Source organism: Plectropomus leopardus, chromosome 19 (assembly GCF_026936395.1).
Source record: "Plectropomus leopardus strain MGB_pleo_1.0 chromosome 19, ASM2693639v1, whole genome shotgun sequence".
NCBI classification, from domain to species: Eukaryota; Metazoa; Chordata; class Actinopteri; order Perciformes; family Serranidae; genus Plectropomus; species Plectropomus leopardus.
The window spans coordinates 24208981-24223006 of NC_142194.1; the positions used below are offsets into that span (position 1 = coordinate 24208981).

Consider the following 14026-nt stretch of genomic DNA (forward strand, 5'->3'; position numbering starts at 1 on the left):
ATTAATTGCAATAAATATGAGTTGGATAAGAACGAATAAGATAAGAAAAGTCCTTTAATTCACAGTCATCTCCCCAACTTGAGATCTGATGCTAACACCTGCATGTTTGTATTTTCAGACCTCAACAGAGTCTCATTTTGCAAAGCAGTGGCAGGGGAATAACAGCAGCAGAATGACAATACTCAGCTCTCAGCTGAACCCAGGCACAGTTTACGTTATCACCCTCACTGTACACAAAGAGGGGAGGAGACCTGCCTCAGTCAACCAGACAGTGAGTGCTTCTCATAATCATCCTTTATTCAGTCAATCAGTCATTTACTTATCTGTCGCATTAAATTATATTATATATTTACGTTTGAATTATATTATATATTTACATTTGAAAGCCATATGAAGTTATGTTGAATATATCTCTCAAATACAAACTGTTTTGGAGACTTGGGCAAATGTGGAATACTTAGTGATCAAATTTAGTCATACAAGGGTCAAGACACTTACTGCACATACCTCTGACTCTTCTCTTTAGGTGACTGTGTGTGAAGCTCCTGTGCTTTCTGTCATTGTGGAGTGTGTCTCCTGCTCTTTCTCGTCATCCCCTCACCACAGCAGCTACACCAGCCCCGTCATCCTCGCAGGACAATGTGGACAGTGCGACGACCAGGCTCAGGTAATGATTCGGAAAAACGCAAATGTTGACAGTTAGGGTAAAAATGGTGAGGCAAAAAATTGTTTAAAAAACTGAAAATGAGCACTGATATAATGTAAGATACTGTATGTAATTTCCTTTTTGGCTCAATAAAAATACTTGAAAACAAACAAAAAACATGACACATGAAAATGCAATTGTAGTGCCATCAGGAAAAAGTCAACAAAGCCCTCTGCTGCTGCTGTTAATCATTATCTTTTTGTTCATCTCCTTAGAGAATGAATTAGCAATTGGACAGTTTAATCTATATTCAATCTTTGCTATGCTTAATTGGCTAGATACATAAATTAACAGTAAAATTATTTGTTATTTGCAGAAAAGAAATGTATACAATATGTCATTCAGCATTATTGTGATTCATGTGTTTTCTCGCAGTACAAATGGAGAGCTGAGGACCAGACTGGCATGACCCTTGACCTAAATGAGGTTACCACCTCTACAGGGAGACATTCTCCTAACCTGGTGGTGCGTTCAGGTGTCCTACAGCTAGGGCAGAGTTACACCTTCACACTCAATGTAACCCAGCCCGGCAGAGGGCAGTGGGGCAGCGCCAGCCTGACGATACTACCCAACAATCCACCGCATGGAGGCCTGTGTAATCTCAGTCCAGAGTCAGATATACGTCTGCTGGAGACAGTGGTCACCTACAACTGCTCAGGTAACACTGTGGTCTTAGTTTACTCTTAAAACAACTTATTGGTTCAACAAAAAAATGCAGCTGTTTACATCAGTAATTTTGAGTAATGAAAACTTTTAATGACTAAATAATATAATGTCCCTTGTGTTGTATTTGTTTGGCCTGCAGGTCCCAAACACAGTCTTGACCGTCTGAATTTATCCAGGCATTTTAAGTGAAAGTGGAGAAAAATTAAATTATCAAGCGAATGTCATTACCTTACTGCAACTTAAACCAACTTTTAAATCAACTGACACATACATTTGAGTTTAAATTGCACACAATATTAAGTTGATGTAATTATCAGTATTATTATGTAAATACAGCTCATCAAAATAATGTTAAAAGGTTTATCTCAATCTTTGAATCACAATTTTTATACTGCAATCTATCACCACATGGTGGAGATGACAGGTCCCCTGAATTACTTTCAAGGAAGAAAAAGCAACACATAATTTTAATTTGACAAATCACTTGATGTTTTGTTCTCTTTTGGCAGGGTGGCAAGATGATGACAGCGTGGCCTCTCAGCTGATCTATTCTTTCCAGGCAGCACCATGCCAGCCTGTTGGCAAAGTGTGCCCTCTGCTCACTCTGTACAGGTGGATACAGGCCTCAACTACTAGCTATTAACTCTCTGAAGCCTGAGCAAAATGGCTTTATTTTATTTCAGAAACATGGGAAGAGAATGATGAGTAATATAAATAAATAATAAATGGGCCAAAAATGAGCAAAAAAATAATCATAAATGAATTAAGAAGTTACAAGAAGATAACCTGAAAAAATATCAAAAAAGAAAAGCAAAAATCAAAGAGAAACCAGTATATTACTTTGGACAGTGCTAATATTTATATATTTATATTTTTTGTAGCATAATTTTTTAAATTATAACAATGATAAATAAAGTTTTCTGGACATTTTCCCCAAAGTGGTTGATAATATCTAATAATAACCACCTGCTAATTCCCTTAGATTGAGCCGTTTATATCTACATATGGAGTGGGTCTTCTTCTATAAAGTTCACCACTTTGTTTCTATAGTCGCCCAGAATAGTTAAGCAAAACACTGGCTGTAGATAGAGCGATATGTGTTTTTGCATCAGCCACTGTAATTCTTCTACATGCTTGGCACACAGGAAACAGTCTGCAACCTTACTGCAAGAGGCCATTAAATCCTACACACTGTTCCTTTAAGAAGCAAGTTTTGGATTTCCATCCTGTTCAACTTAAGCTTTGTATCTTTTATGCACCCCAGAGGTACTCGTTCAACATTTGGCAGTGTGGTTCCACTGGGGAGTCCTGGGCAAGAGAGAAGCATGTCAGTAATAACAGTTACATTGCTGGTAGAAGACAACCTGGGGGCAAAGGTCATTGCATTGAAAAGGTAAGCTACCAGGAGCTGTTGCAGCTGAAGCAAGATAAACAGCACTATTCTGTATGTGCAGCACCTTTCAGTTAGTTTCTTATGCATTATGCCAAATGCCCTCTCTCCCTTACTGATTGCTTCTTTCTCCAGAGTGTTGATTGTTCAAAGTCCTGCAAGGGATGAATTTACTAGTCAGTGGCTCAGACACAAGAGCCAGACAGAGCTGTGGGCTTTGGTCCAACATGGCAACCCTCAGGAAATCATCCCTTATTCCATCGCTCTCACCAGCCAGCTCAATCAGGTGGTGTGTCAAGATCATATTTCATTTGCCAGTGCATGAAATGACACTTTTAAGTGATTTTGATTAACTATGACAAAAAAACTGAAGATTATGAAGCATAGTGGATGTGTATGAAAGGTTTGCGTTTGCTAGGAATATGGACTAATGAGTTTCACCCACCTGTCCACAGATGGAGTCTGGACAAACTGCCAAGGAGCTCATGGACACGAGGGAGATCCGGGAAAATGTGACCCAGGCGCTGGCCTCTCTTCTTGTGTCGTCGGTGCATGATGTTGATCAAATCAGCTCAGCTTTGTCACAGTCTACTGTAAGTAATCACCTTTTTTTTCTCATCATTCTCTGCCCATAAGTATTGAATACATGATCAGTACTTAATGCATATAAGATATTTTTAAGACACACAAAGAAACCAATAAGTCAAGTAAACCACATCATACCTGTTAAAATATTCCTCATTTTTGAATCTTACACCTTCATGTCTTTACTTTTTCTGTTTTACCCTCAGGCCGTTCCCAGAGAATTGGTATGTGAAAAGTGCCAGGAGAAAATTCTGGAAGCTGTGGGGAAGATGATCCATGTCATGGAAGAACAAATGAGTCCTACTGTTTTGTCCACTGTGGCAACAGGACGAAATATCCTTAACATCATAGGTGCTGGTCAACCACCATCTCCTGCATAACACACACCCTTTTTCACCAACGGTTTGGGCTCCCAAAACTAATATTAAACAGTTCAGAGTATTTTTAGTAAAAATAAATTTGGTTCAAAACCAGAACAGTTAGTTCTCAGCTGGATCCAAAAAAAAAATTTTTTTTTAGACCTGAAGTGTGAAGCATCATATCAGTGGGCTTGTCATATTCTACAGGCTGAACAGAGTATAGAGAGGGCAGCATTAGAGAAGTTAAATGAGAAATCATCAGACAAAAAGAGCATGCAGTGGTCTAATTAGTTGGTTCATGCTTGTTTTTTCGGTAAAAAAGTAAACTATCTGTAATAATGGCAAAATATTGCAGGTAAGAATAAGAATAAGAAACTTTATTTATAAAGCGCTTTTCTATACAAATTTACAAAGTGCTTTCTAAGGTCAATCCCAGATTTAAATGCAGGGTTTAAGCAAGAATTAGGAAATTTTAAGAAAAACAAAGAAACAGCAACCCCAACAATAACATAAATACCATCTATAAGCAAACTTGGCAGCTCAGTGACCGAAGGATTGCACTGAGGCATATCAAATCAATTACAATAAAACAAAAATAAAAGAAGACAATAAGATGGTAACATTTATGATAATGAATCACTGTTTAAAATAAACAGTGAGCTAAGATTACGATGTAAGATGTGATTAAGATGTGATTTAAAAGATGTTACTGATTCTGCAATCTAATCGGTCGGTAATCAATCTAATATGCGATTTTGCTTCTACTGTTTCCGTCTGTTTTGCTTTGTGTAATGCCCTCAGTTCATGACACATCCTTGATTTCAATGACTCGCGCAACGTAGAGGAAAAGTGGGCTGATTAACTCGATAGCACCAAGTTTCCAAGAATCCTGAAAGAACCAGTGAAAGACCCAGAGCTAATTTGGTGGAAAAAGGTCATATGTTGATTGTGAACTTAATCAAATGGGTGAATATTTTGTGTTTTCTCGGTTTCCAGGTAACACCCTGGCAGCTGTGTCTGCTTCCAGTTCTCACCCAGACTTGTCAAGCACTCTACAGTCAGCTTCCAAACTCGCCCTGTCAGCGCTGGGTCACGCAGGTGCCCTAATGCGCTCTCTGATTCATTCACGTGTTCATGGTGAGGCACCCCTTTCACTCTCCACTGATTATATCAACACTGTGGGTTTCCATGGAGACCCCTCCGATCTTCTCTGCACTCACCAGTCCAACCAAAACCAGATCGTCTCCTCCAAGTCAGCTGATGAATCCAAGAGTTCTCGCCCATGTCCGTTTCATATCCCCGCCTCCCTCGCTGCTCACCTGAAGAGTCAGAAGTCTGAGGTGGTGCAGGTGCTTTTTGATATGGATGCAGAGATGCTATCCAACCCACTGCTGAATGCAGCCGACCCTCCGATTTCCACTGCTCTAGTTGCCATGGAGCTCACCACACCTCAGGGCCAACCCATACCCATTCAGGATTTGGACCCCAAGCAGGCCATACATGTCACCCTCCCCAACAAGTCCCCTGTGAGACAGGACAATGGGGTTGGAGATGAAGCTGGGAATGGGACATGTCTTACTGTGACACTCCCCACTGAAGGAAGGTTAAACCTCACAGTCAAAGCTGTGGATGGATTGGATGAAAACGCAGGTTTATATCTCTCCTTCAACTTCTGCCTGGAACCAGGTATAGAAGACTATCTTCCTTTTTCTGAACCTAACCTGTTTATTCCAGATTTTTGCATTTTGGTAGACTGTTAACGACCATTTGGCATTAATGGCGTTTTACTTTGTTCTTGCTACGCACTTATAGAACTTCTGATGAGTATGACCCCACATTTTATCAGTTAAAAGCCTCTATGTGTAAAATCTTCCTCTGATTATATCAGCTTAGAATTCTCAGGACCTACGTTTGTAAGCTGAGACATTACTGTCTATCATCTTGTCTTTTTTTTACTAATACTAGAAGTCCCCCAAATTAATAAATATTTCAGTAATTAGACATAACAGCTTTAAAGCTCCAGTAACCCATATTTTTGTATTAACAGTACATTAAATTATGTGTAAGGGTTTAATCATAGTGACAAAGATAATTATGGCATGTAATAATAATAACCTGTGCAGATAATTCAGTTTCTGGTAAAAAACCCCTGGAACATCTGGATCTAAAATTATCAAAATAAAAACATGAGCACACATTAGCAGGTTCTGGGCTAGCGACCACTCCCAGTAGAGCCAAACAGATTCGGAGAAACACTGATTTAGAACATGAAACAGTTTTATTTAGTGTTTTTACTGGTTTTAATCACCAGATTGGTTTATTTAAGAAAGGACAAGATCTCTGCATATTATTCAGCTTATGGTAAAAACCTCCTGACTGATGAAGACTATAATACATTTAAATTGATTTAATACATTTTTAAAGTTTAAGATGGTTCCAATGTGCAATTATCACCACTAGATGTCACTAAATACTCCTAAATCTTACAAACTGCCTCCACCAGATCATATTTTCATCAGTGAGTGATAGTAGCTGTGACAGTTTCTGGAAGTTGTGGTGGACACATGACATTTCAGGATGTCTAAAGTCATCTGTTGAATAATGAGAGTGAACTGTCTTTACGGTCACCCATGCAGCACCCTACATAATTATTAATTAACCTTACTGTATATCTGTGAGTTTTTGCATGAATTATAAATTACAGCGGCTGTTTTTTAAACTGCATTATGCATATCTAGGAGCTACTCCAGTGAGTCTGGGACATGTCGAGATAGAAGTGAGCTCTACAGTGCCGGGGACTAATGCATCCCAGGATTCCCTAGTGAGAAAGTGGGCTCTCACCCTTTCTAATCCGACCACCTCCTCAGAGGAAACCATATTTCTGTCTCCACTGTAAGTCACGCTCTTTACTCTCTCTCTGTCCGACTGCTCATTTTGCTGAACAAAGAAGTTAATTCTCCTCTGTAACAGTTTAGGCGGTATGGACAAGCCTCTCTCGGTCAACCTGACCTCGTCTCTCGTGGACGGAGGTCCTGTCCGTGTGTCCGTGTGTGTGTTCAGCTCTCTCTGCCAGTACTACAGTGTGAAGGAGAGGCGTTGGAGCAGTGAGGGACTGCAGCCAATGGAGGGCAGCACGCTCCACACAGCACGCTGTCTCACCCAGCACCTCACCATGTTCGGGGCCAGTTTGTTTGTGCATCCCGGGGCCGTTGTGCTGCTGCCACCGGTATGTGAGAACACAAAGCATTACACCAGCTTCTATTTAGAGGACACATTTTGAATTTCCCAAATGCAGGATTAGTAGGAGGATAGTCAAAATCAGGCTGTCCCCCCCTCCCTTACATCTGTTTGTTATCTGTACAGCCAGGCAGTCCCATGCGGAACATGGTTGTGGGGATTGTGTGTGCTGTCCTGGTTCTGATTCACCTGCTGGTGGGCCTCATTGCCCATAAACTGGACCACTTGGACAGCATGAGACTAAGCCAGGTCCCTCTGTGTGGCCAAGCAGGGTTGTACCACTACAGAGTGCTGGTCAAGACTGGCTGGAGGCAAGGAGCAGGTCAGACAAGGACAAGTCAAAACCACGTAGAAGACAGAAATGTATAAGTAATAAAAGCATTTTCATGTTTGACTCGATGAAACTATATGTGATTATAGTGATTAATGCACCCATCAGGCACCACAGCACACGTTGGCATCAGCCTGTATGGTGTGACCAAGAGCGGCTCCCGCCATCTGCAGAGGCATGGAGCGTTTCAGCGTGGCAGCCTGGACCAGTTTCACTTGGAGACAGACGACAACCTGGGAGAAGTTTGGAAAATTCGCATCTGGCATGATAATACCGGTACATGGAGGCTGAAAATATCCTTCTTTTAAAAATATTGGCTTTGTTTTTACTCTTTTTCTAAAACATATAATCGATGATGACACAAAACATGTAATTTAGAACATTTTCAGTGGTATGTTTTGGATGTGAAAATTTCTAAATAAGTTTAAATTTTAAAGGGCCGTTCATCTAAAAATCAAAATTATTTATTTTTTCTCGGTTTTGTGGTGCTTTTTATTGGTCTAGATTGTTTTCGAGTGAGTTACAGAATGTTGGCAGTAGAAATGTCTGCTTTCTCTCCAATATAATGAAACTAAATGGCACTCCTGTTGTGGTGCTCAAAATGCCATAAAAAATACTTTGGAAAAATTCAACAGCAATGTGTTTTTACAGAAATCATGACCCTGGTTACTTAACATAATCCAAAGACCTTGTTTTGAGCAGTTTCATGTTGGAACTATTTTCTTTCTACCAAGCTGCAGCCGTCAACCATATCACCATGCAGAGGGAAGCGTGCATCTACTCATGGATGCTCATGCTCGCGACAGCATGAGATGTAAACATTAATGGCGTCCTCCTTAGCTGAGCTGTAACATTAGCTAGCTCAGTGGTGCTAGTTGAGCGAGTAGTACATGCACTCAATGGGACTATTTTCTTTCTACCAAACTACACCCGCCAACCATATCCCCGTGCAGGAGTGTGTGTGCACCTACTGCTAGCTCGTTTAGCACCACTTAGCTAACGGAGGATGCCATTTATTTAAACATCTTGCCCTGTCACAAGCACAATATTCTCATCCATGAGTAGAAAAAAGGAGGAAGCATTTGTGTGCAGTTTGTTTGGCTGTGCAGATGTGAGGCTTGAGTAATTCCATTTTTTATCCCAAAAACAAGTCCATCCAGAGCTATATGGAGCAAGAGATCATCTCACTCAATACTAAATTATCAAGATGTGAATGCAGCTGAGTATGTCTTATGTACATGCAGGTCTGGACCCGTCCTGGTACATTCAGCATGTGGTGGTTTGGGACCCTCAGACAGATCACATGTTCTTCTTCCTGCTGGAGGACTGGCTCTCTGTGGAGAATCACAAGAACGGCTCTGTGGAGAAGGAGGTTCTAGCCTCATGTAAGCTTATTAACTTACATTCAGCAGAGTAACATGTATTTCCACTTATTGTTGTTCACAAATAAGCTGTTTGATGCGTTTTTCTGATAACTCCACAGGTCCTGAGGAGCTTTCGCAGTTTCGACGGGTGTTCATCTCCCAGCTGGCGTTTGGGATGGTCGAGCACCACCTGTGGCTGTCGCTGTGGGAACGCCCGGCTCACAGCAGTTTCACCAGGGGTCAGAGGGTGACATGCAGCGCCCTCATGCTGCACCTCTACCTGGCACTGGCTGCTCTGTGGTACGGAGCTGTTAGTACCGAGGGGCACAGGTAGGATGGTTTTTAGGCCTCAATATAAACCCCAATTCCTTTCATGGCAGGAAATTAAAAAGCAAATTAGAAAAAAAGATAATGCAATTGTGAAACTGTTACATAAAAAATAAATTGGTGTACCTGTTAATGTAAGTTTCTTCCTACCTGTAGTCAATAACGTTTCAATAAAGATACATTTCCTTCAAATACTGGTTAAGGTAAATAATATTAATCATGTTTCATTGTATTTTTGGCTCTTCAAGACAACATTTTCTTTTTTTTAGTCATTACAAGGTATTATATTTGAGATTTTTCTAACATAAACCAGTATGTCAGGAGGTTCTGGGTGGTTGACAGGATTACAGTGATTTATGTCTCTTTGCCAAAAGTGGACCAGTCTCAGCCCAGCTGCTGCTTAACATGGAGGCAGTTGCCATGGGGATGACTGTTGCGGTGCTGGTGTTTCCCCTCCAGTGCTTCCTCTGTTTCCTGTTCAGAAAATCTCACAGCCAGGTAACTTAAAACAGCATGCTTATTTTATTTTCATGATACATTTTACTGCTAAAAAAAGAAGCCATTGCTTATTTTGCCCAAATCAATTTCATTTTGCATGTTAATTTGTTATCTAAAGGAATACTTCACCCACCAAATGACCATGTGTATATCAATTACTAACCATATGATGAGTTGAAGTTGTGAAGAAAACTTTTCTCGCATCTCTCCATGGTGAAAAAAGAATCTAAAGATGGAGAAAATTCCTGATGAATTGAAGTCATTGGGGTCCATGTTTAACAGCAGCAAAACTGTGTGAAAACATCTGTTTAAAAACTCCCTTGCAACTTGTGCAATATAATCCAAATGTCATTTACCAACTAATATACTTCTCCGCAGGGAACTGAATGAATAGTTAAACTTATCTTTGCTCTCCTCAGACTCCATTATCAAAAGCAGTAATTTTACCTTGCTGAACACAGGAGCTGCTGATCTACCGCTACCTCGAACAGATTTTATTTTGCTTGTGTTTTTGCGGAATTTGGTGTTTTAATTGGTTAGTTCCTATTTACCAAAGTCACACGATTATACAAACAAACCACTGTTTGAGGCAGCAGTAGACCAGCAACACCTGTGTTCAGAGAGGTAAAATTATAGTTTTTGTCAATAGAATCTGGCTTTGCAGAGCGTATAGGAGAGTCTTACTTGTTGTTCAGTCGCTGTTGCAACCCGCTATGACTTCAATTCATCAAGTTTTCTCAGTTTTCAGAATATTGGTTCACCGTAGAGGCACAAGAGAAAAACGAAGTTTTCTTCACAAATTCAGCATAACACTGTGTGAATTAATTATATACAAGTGGTCATTTGCAGAGTATTGAGGTACCAAGAAGGAGTTTTAGTGGGGTTTGTTCTTGTCTGCTGTAACACGTGCCTGCATTGTGCTGCCGATTAGAGGTCATTACAGTTATTTGTTGGACGTACGTTCAATCTCTGTTTGCCAAACAGTCTTATCACAGTATGGAAACAGTACAAATGAGTGTTTTCACCTTTATCTGAATGTACACTCAGAAATGTTCAGGCCGCAGTTGTTTTGTGTATGTGTATGTGTATGTGTGTGTGTGTGTGTGTGTGTGTGTGTGTGTGTCTGTGTGTGTGTGTGTGTGTGTGTGTGTGTGTGTGTGTGTGTGTGTGTGTGTGTAACCCAGGTAACTGTGGACATGTCAGTTCCTCCTTCACCTGTTTGTCACTCTGTGGAGATGGATGTCTACCTTGGCCAGTCAGAGCTCTCCGGCCCTTCTTTCTTGTCTCTGCCTGACACCTCTGGCCCAGTGCGAGACAGTCCTTCATCTGTGAGAGTGGACACACACATGCGTATAATCACAAACACAGTTACTTTTTACCAATATTGCTATTAAGTGTTCTTCTGGTTTTTGTAGTTACTGGACAGCAAGGCGTTTGACTCCAGTATTCTGGACTTTTGGGCTGTGTCTGGCTTGGCACCCCAGACGGATGGTGGAGCACATGAAGTGGAGGGCATAGGGACATGGCTGTCCTGTGACAGCCTCCTCAATCTACCTGTAGGCCTCACTGAGAAGACTCTAGCTTCTGACCTCTGCCAGGCTTCACCTGGTTTTGGTCCTGCACGCCAGCTGAAGAGAAAAAAAGCCCTGATACAGCTCCGGCTGGCCTCACACTCCTCCACTGGCTCCCCTTCTGCTTTATCCTCTCCCTTGTGCGCTTATCCCCTTTCAAAAGACATTTCCAGCTCTCACCAGTCCCCTCCTGCACCGGAAAAAACTGTCTCCACCATGAACACCAACTTAGTGCAAGCTCCTAAACATAATCTGCCTACACTTCTGACTCTGTCAGGTGAGAAACTGGTGAAATAAATTCAGAAATTCTTAATTTATTAAAGACGTGTCCTACATCTGACAAGTCTCTGGACCCCAGCCATCAGTTTCTATGTGGTCAAGTCAAAGTAAGAATTGTATGATTCCATGCAAGCATATTTCGTAATATGTGTAGCTGCCTCAGATAGAGTCATTTCTTATTTTCGCAGTGACATCATGTGTGTTAAACAGTGTTGAACAGCCAATCACAGAGCTCGATGCAAAAAGAAGACAAACACTTGATTTTTTAGTTTTTTAGGAAAATATGTCTAAAAAAGAGCAGAGCAGCATCAATTGCTTTTCCCTTGTTCTTCAGAAATTTGGGAAGATTTTTTTTTTCTTGCATGCCTCCATGATAAATAAAGAATCCGAAACACAGAGATAATTTGTTTACCATGGAAGTATGCAAGAACAATGTTTTCTTCTTGAATCCAACGTAACATGGGATGAGCAGTTGACATACAAACAATCCTTTGGGGGGCAAAGTATTTCTCTAACTTGTTTTATTGTATGTTTTTGTGTTTTACACCAGAGGAGGATCTACTGATGTCTATAGCAGCAGCAGAGGACACAGCAGATATAACTAACAGCAACTCAGACAGCGGCCGGGATTCCCCCAGAACCACCTCCTCAATCTCAACCACGTAAGGATCTGAGAATTATGTACATGCCAGGTCATGCAGTTCTGTGTTGCTTATAATATTCTATGTTACTGTCCTTTTTAGCCAGAGCACCTCCTGTAGCAGCTGGTCAGAGGAGAGTGAGGAGAAGTCTCTGTTCGGTGCAGATTTCCATAAGCCAGATCCACAGTCCTGTCCCTCTTTGTATGGTGCAGGACTCTACAAGTGTCCCTCAGTGCTGTCTGTGGACTCTGTGGCCAGCACCTTCCTGCCAAGCCCTTCTCCTGACTCCACACGCTCCTCCTCCACCACACGTATAGGTACCAGACCAGTGGTTCTCAGTGTTTTTAATGGCCGGGGGCATTATGTTTTCTGGTTGTGTGTATGTTCCATTCTCGTGACCATGATATCTCAAGAACGCCTTGAGGGAATTTCTTCAAATTTAGTTCAAACATCAACTTATACATAATGAACTGATTAGATTTTGATGGTCATAGGTCAAAGTAAAGGTCACTGTGACCTCATTTATATCATTCTTGTGAAGTCAATATCTCAAGAACACTGTTAGAGAATGTTGTTTTTTTTTAATTGGCACAAACATTCACTTGGACTTAAGTATGAGATGATTTAGATTTTGGTGGTCATATGTCAAAGGTCAAGGTCACTGTGAACTTGCGTTTGTCTCATTCTCGTGAACCTGATATCTCGAGAAGACCTGGAGGGAATTCCTACAAATTTGATACAAACATGCACTTTTGGTGGTCATAGGTCAAAGATCAAGGTCACCATGACCTCAAAAACAAGTTTTTGGCCATTACTCTAGAATTCATATGCTAATTATGAAAAAAAATCACATGCATATCTAAAAGGATATAATGATGAAGTGATGACATTTTATATCTAAAAGGTCAAAAGTCACCCTCATTGTGACATCATCACAAAAATCACATGCATATCTAAAAGGATATAATGATGAAGTGATGACATTTTATATCTAAAAGGTCAAAAGTCACCCTCATTGTGACATCATCACAAAAATCACATGCATATCTAAAAGGATATAATGATGAAGTGATGACATTTTATATCTAAAAGGTCAAAAGTCACCCTCATTGTGACATCATAGTGTTCCGCAAAAACATGTTTCTGGACATTTCTCAGTGTCATATCTCAAGAACAGAAGGGGAGACATTCGGTCAGACACTGAATTGGAGACACAAATTTTGGGTGCCGTCCTTGAAACCTTGTCTTCTGTGCTGCTTGGGGAAAGGTGTGTAGGCATCCATGTTTTGGATGTAAAGTGTAACTGCAACCTGAGTTGTGCGTGCAACCTTTGGCAGTGATTCTATTTTGTCAGATGTACTCGCCCAGCCCCTTTAGGTGAATACTTTGTAATCCTTCCATGTTTCTCTTGGAATTTGCAAAATAAGAGTCCCATACTTACAGTTGGGAATCTCTGAAGTAGAATTTGGGGTTAAAACATTCAGGAAATATCCAACTTGTATCTTTTTTCTCACATCTGGTGATGTCATGTAAATAGAGTTTGAGATATTTGTTGCTCAATTTCCCCAATCCCAGGCGTTGCTCGAGGTCAGCCCAGCTGGCTGCTCCCTCCCTGGACACTGTGTGTGATTTACCCCCTGGTGGCTGTGCTGCTAGGAGCGTGCCTGGCCGTGGTTGGACTCTATGGCAGCTCCCTGTCCAGAACAGTCGTCCTCATGTGGCTGGTGTCGGCCTTCTCTGCATTTCTCACCTCTGCTCTGTTGCTGGAACCTCTCAAGGTGAGTTCAAACATGTCATCCAATTAACTTTTAGATCTTTGCTGGATAAATCCTTTCATTTGCACTCTGATGTTCCCTGCTCAGGTGTGTGTCCAGGCCTTGATCTGCACAGTGCTGTGGAGGCCAGTGGATCCAGAGGTGGAGGACCATCTGACTCAGGAGACCACCGTGGTGAGGGCTTTTGGAGAGCATGTCGGAAAGGTGCGGCCACCGTGTGGCTACGGGCTGCTGCAGGCTAGAGAGGAGGCACGCAAAGTCCGAGCACTGCGGTCACTCATGAGGGTAAGAATAAAA

At 41.3% G+C, this 14026-nt stretch overlaps 1 protein-coding gene across 1 annotated transcript in view; it reads left to right on the forward strand.

Moving 5' to 3' along the window:
• pkd1b (polycystic kidney disease 1b) overlaps positions 1-14026 on the forward strand; it is a 33946-nt gene that overhangs the window by 10186 nt on the left and 9734 nt on the right. Inside the window, exons 12-33 of the mRNA XM_088070246.1 lie at positions 119-271; positions 527-667; positions 1082-1364; positions 1882-1984; positions 2637-2765; positions 2898-3048; positions 3218-3355; positions 3554-3698; positions 4703-5392; positions 6445-6598; positions 6677-6932; positions 7070-7265; positions 7383-7550; positions 8519-8659; positions 8758-8968; positions 9340-9463; positions 10648-10791; positions 10879-11311; positions 11864-11975; positions 12057-12271; positions 13530-13732; positions 13817-14014. Of these exons, the coding sequence (XP_087926372.1) occupies positions 119-271; positions 527-667; positions 1082-1364; positions 1882-1984; positions 2637-2765; positions 2898-3048; positions 3218-3355; positions 3554-3698; positions 4703-5392; positions 6445-6598; positions 6677-6932; positions 7070-7265; positions 7383-7550; positions 8519-8659; positions 8758-8968; positions 9340-9463; positions 10648-10791; positions 10879-11311; positions 11864-11975; positions 12057-12271; positions 13530-13732; positions 13817-14014 (4488 nt within the window). The remainder of the gene's footprint in view (positions 1-118; positions 272-526; positions 668-1081; positions 1365-1881; positions 1985-2636; positions 2766-2897; positions 3049-3217; positions 3356-3553; positions 3699-4702; positions 5393-6444; positions 6599-6676; positions 6933-7069; positions 7266-7382; positions 7551-8518; positions 8660-8757; positions 8969-9339; positions 9464-10647; positions 10792-10878; positions 11312-11863; positions 11976-12056; positions 12272-13529; positions 13733-13816; positions 14015-14026) is intronic.